Source organism: Austrofundulus limnaeus, unplaced genomic scaffold (assembly GCF_001266775.1).
Source record: "Austrofundulus limnaeus strain Quisiro unplaced genomic scaffold, Austrofundulus_limnaeus-1.0 Scaffold267, whole genome shotgun sequence".
Lineage (NCBI taxonomy): Eukaryota > Metazoa > Chordata > Actinopteri > Cyprinodontiformes > Rivulidae > Austrofundulus > Austrofundulus limnaeus.
In genome coordinates this window covers 639,345-643,207 of record NW_013952669.1, presented here as the reverse complement: position 1 = coordinate 643,207, position 3,863 = coordinate 639,345, and the positions used below count along the sequence as shown (strand labels likewise).

General features: G+C 39.7%; 1 protein-coding gene across 2 annotated transcripts in view; it reads right to left on the bottom strand.

The window, feature by feature from the left end:
* gxylt1a (glucoside xylosyltransferase 1a) overlaps nucleotides 1–3,863 on the bottom strand; it is a 13,975-nt gene that overhangs the window by 3,996 nt on the left and 6,116 nt on the right. For both annotated transcript variants that reach the window (XM_014020832.1, XM_014020833.1), the window contains 2 exons: nucleotides 3,712–3,835; nucleotides 3,357–3,529 (listed from right to left, as the gene is read on the bottom strand). In XM_014020832.1, the coding sequence (XP_013876286.1) occupies nucleotides 3,357–3,529; nucleotides 3,712–3,835 (297 nt within the window). The remainder of the gene's footprint in view (nucleotides 1–3,356; nucleotides 3,530–3,711; nucleotides 3,836–3,863) is intronic.

Here is a 3,863-nt window from a genome sequence, read left to right as displayed (position 1 = left end):
TCACAGGGGACTCCGCCAGATGTTCCCCGCTGACCCTCACTACAAGTTTGGGCCTGCCAGGTCTGACCGGCTTCCTCCCCCACCACCGATCATCGAACTGCGGCCTAGGATGTCCTGGTGCCAAGTGCACATATGGACACCCTTATGCCTGAACATGGTGTTCGTGATGGACAATCCGTGACGAGCACAGAAGTCCAACAACAGAACACCACTCGAGTTCAGATCGGGGGGGCCGTTCCTCCCAACCACGCCCCTCCAGGTCTCACTGTCATTGCCCACGTGAGCGTTGAAGTCCCCCAGCAGAACAAGGGAGTCAGAATGTTTTCTTTATCCTCAAATGCACAGACAAGTAAAAAAACTTCCATCTCATTTTAATAGCAGATCTTGTCACATTCTGCATGGTAATAAAAATGTGAGCCGTTCATTGTTTTACATTGAGGGAGACCAATATTTTATGACTGTAGTAAATAAAGGAAATCACTATACTACAGCATCTTATTTGACTCCAGTTTGGGAAAGCATCACGTTACCAAAGTACAGTTTTCATATTTTCTTTTATACACTGCAGCAGACAACATAGCACCATTAACGGCCTCCTATCGATTTTTATGTGGATGTGGGCGTTGCCTTGTCCATACAGCCATCATGATGTCTCAAACTAGCATCGGCACTAAAAATTTTACAACTCTTCAGTGGGATTGGCTGGGTAATGGTAGTGGCCTTTATTACGAGCTCCTCTGCTGGCAGAGAGAGCCTGCCTTGGGAGCTGGGCTGAATAAGGAGCTGTTGGCGGGAAGAGAAATCAGAGGTTCTTCCAGAATGGCCTGTTCCAGGCTTTAGGATGCTGTCATCACAGGAAGGAGTGAAAACAAGATAGGAAGGTACCAAGGGAACCAAGGAAAGAAGAGCCACTTTACAACTTCTGCAAAACAATCTCTGGAAAAATGTGGAACTGCTCTGTGGTTCTGTTTTTATAAAGATTAATGTGTTCAAATACTTAATGGATTATGCACACTAATGATAAACAACAGTACTTCTCTATGTTCTAAAATCAGGTGATTCTAATGAGCAATATGTGTATCTGGGCTGTCTGAGAGACTGATGGAGCTCAGAGGACCGAGTGCCCCATAATGAAACATGCTCGTTTACCTAATGGCTAAGAACATCGCCTGCACTGATAGTGGACAAGCTAAGGCCGATGCTGGTAATGGATGGGGAACAGCTAATGACTCTTCTCACCCCCCCACCCCCATCCAATTGCTGCCTGCATGTTGACCAGTATGCTAAAAACCAACAAGAGCAGATTGAAACGGAGCTACTTGCAAAATAATCCAAGAGCTCTCAAGCTGATTTGCCTGCTCACTGATGATGCAAATGTACTGAACATTTAGGCTCATTAGGTTTAAATTAGTGCTGTCAAGTTGAGTGCAAACAATAACCAGTAAGTGCGTTTTTAAAAGTGCCCTTACCACTAAACACAGTAAAATACAAATTATTTTGTATTATTCAATTTTCAGAAATGGGGAGAAATTAATTCATGACCACGGCTAGCACATTGTCTAACACTGTTACTGTTATATTTATTTTAGATTACCCTACTCTTGTCTTTTGGCCTTTAAATTTTAGTTACAACAGATTGGTTAAAACAGGACTATTCAACTGGCGGCCCGCGGACCACAACCAAAGTTCGGCCCGCCAATTGTTTCTTTCTTCTCTTAAGCCCAAACCCCCGGTTTTCTACTTTAATTAATAAGTTATTTTAGTTAAACATACACATGTTTGATATCAACAGAAACATCAGAACCTTGGCTACAAGCTGATAAAAACCATTTCTATGAACATCCAAAACAGTTAAAACTACAAGCAGTTGAAGATAAAACTATGAAAGTGAAAATAAAATTGGTTTAAAAACTTGGAAAATCAGAGATGTCAAAATATTATGTGTGACAAATAGGAGGCATAATGTGCTCTTTTTGTTTTTGTTTTTTAATTTTCACTACATTTATTACATAGGGTTCTGTATGTTGTATTCATGATTAAATGCAGCAAAATAAACTATTTCAAAGATAACAGTTCTTTGTAATACTTGGTTTATTTACATTATGACTTTAATTTCTGGATGTTCGGCCCCTGAGCTGTTGGCCTGCAGTAACTGTGGCCTCTGGAGAAGTTTAGTTGAATAGCCCTGGGTTAAAATATTACACAATGGAATGGGACACCTCAAAATATAAAAAAATAAACAAATTGGAAATAGCTTCTTGTTTTTAACATAAAACACAAAATAAATGTTCAAGATTTGCAGAGCTAAACTACCATAACTTGTAAAGTAGTTCTCTTCCCTAACATGAGCTGATAGATGGACATCTTCTCTCATCGTCTGCAGCAGTGAGTGAAAATTTTGTTCAGTTTTATGTAGCCTCTCCTTTACTTTGCTGCTTTTATATCTGAAAACAAAAACAGCTGAGCTACCAGTGCCAGGCTCATGCAAGTTGCCTCTCATGTGCCAAGGAATGAAAAATACAAACACCAAAAGAGCAAAATGCAGCCTGCTTGCTACTCCTGGACTCCTGTTCTGGGTGGCTAAAGATCTTACAACACATTCATGTTCAATATCAACTGAACTTCTTTGTATATGTTACAAAGAAACGCAGCAACAGTAACAGGAGCTGGCAGCTTTGTGGGTGTGTAGGAGAGCCAGCATCCTCTCTAGGACACAAGTCATACTGCGAGTATTTTCTGTGTTTCCTCACAGCTGAACAATTTCTAATTTTTTATTGCTCTTGTGGCCATCCCAGCTCCCACAACGCAAAGCCCAACAGAACACACTACTACACACCTAGAGGGAACAAAGACAAAATTTTCTGGTGAAATTACACCTTTGTGTTTTCCCATAGCAAATAATTGTTTGCTTACGTATTTTGAGTAAAAAAAAAGTCATTTAAATCTTTTTTTAAGTTAATCAACACTGCAATAAACAGCTACAATTGTGTTATATCGGATGTATAAATTTCATCTGCCAAAGAGTTAATCTGTTTAAAAATAACTTCACCAGCACGGAGGTAATGTTTAACAGGTTATTGATTATGCAATGGTGGGCAGATGCATTCATAGTAAAAGAGGAAGCCTGGGCTTCCTATTGATAAGGTAAAGACCATTGAAACACCTCTCTAGATAGTCTGTTCTACCCACCTAATTGTTCTCCAAGGAAGATCCAGTCTGTGCATGAGCTTTGCATTAGATTTTACCATCAGCTCTCTTGGAAATCTTACAACAAAATTCATTTCCTTTTTTCCCCCCCAGGACAGTAAGACAACAATTAAAAACATTTTTGTTAAGACTACAAAGTATCTCTCTACCTTTTTGATGGCCTCATAGACAGCTCGGAAAGCTGGCTGCTTGTCATTATGATAAACTCCTCTGTTACCATGGAGAATAAAGACACCTTCTTCTTCAGCCTGTTGACAATTGCTGCCATAGATACAGTGGTCTGGACGGTAGTTCCACTGGCAAGGGAACACAAACAGGCTTTCTGGAACAGACCAAAAAAGAAAAAAAATGTAAGGAAATACTATTATTCAATATAAATCCATTGCAGTTCTTATTTAATTGTAAATGTCTAAAAAACAAAACATCGTTAGCAATTATGTTTTGCATCTTGAGCAAATGAAACCTATCTTACAGAATTATTGCAAACATTGAAGTGGTACCTACCTGGGTTATGATAAAATATGATATTAAGAAGGTCCTGGTCACCCCAGGTGATATTGAGTTTATACTTTTGGAGAAGAGGCATCAAAATTTCCTCCCACGTCAGTGGAAAGGCTGTCATGTCATTCTGGAAGGAGGGAACACAGAAACAATAC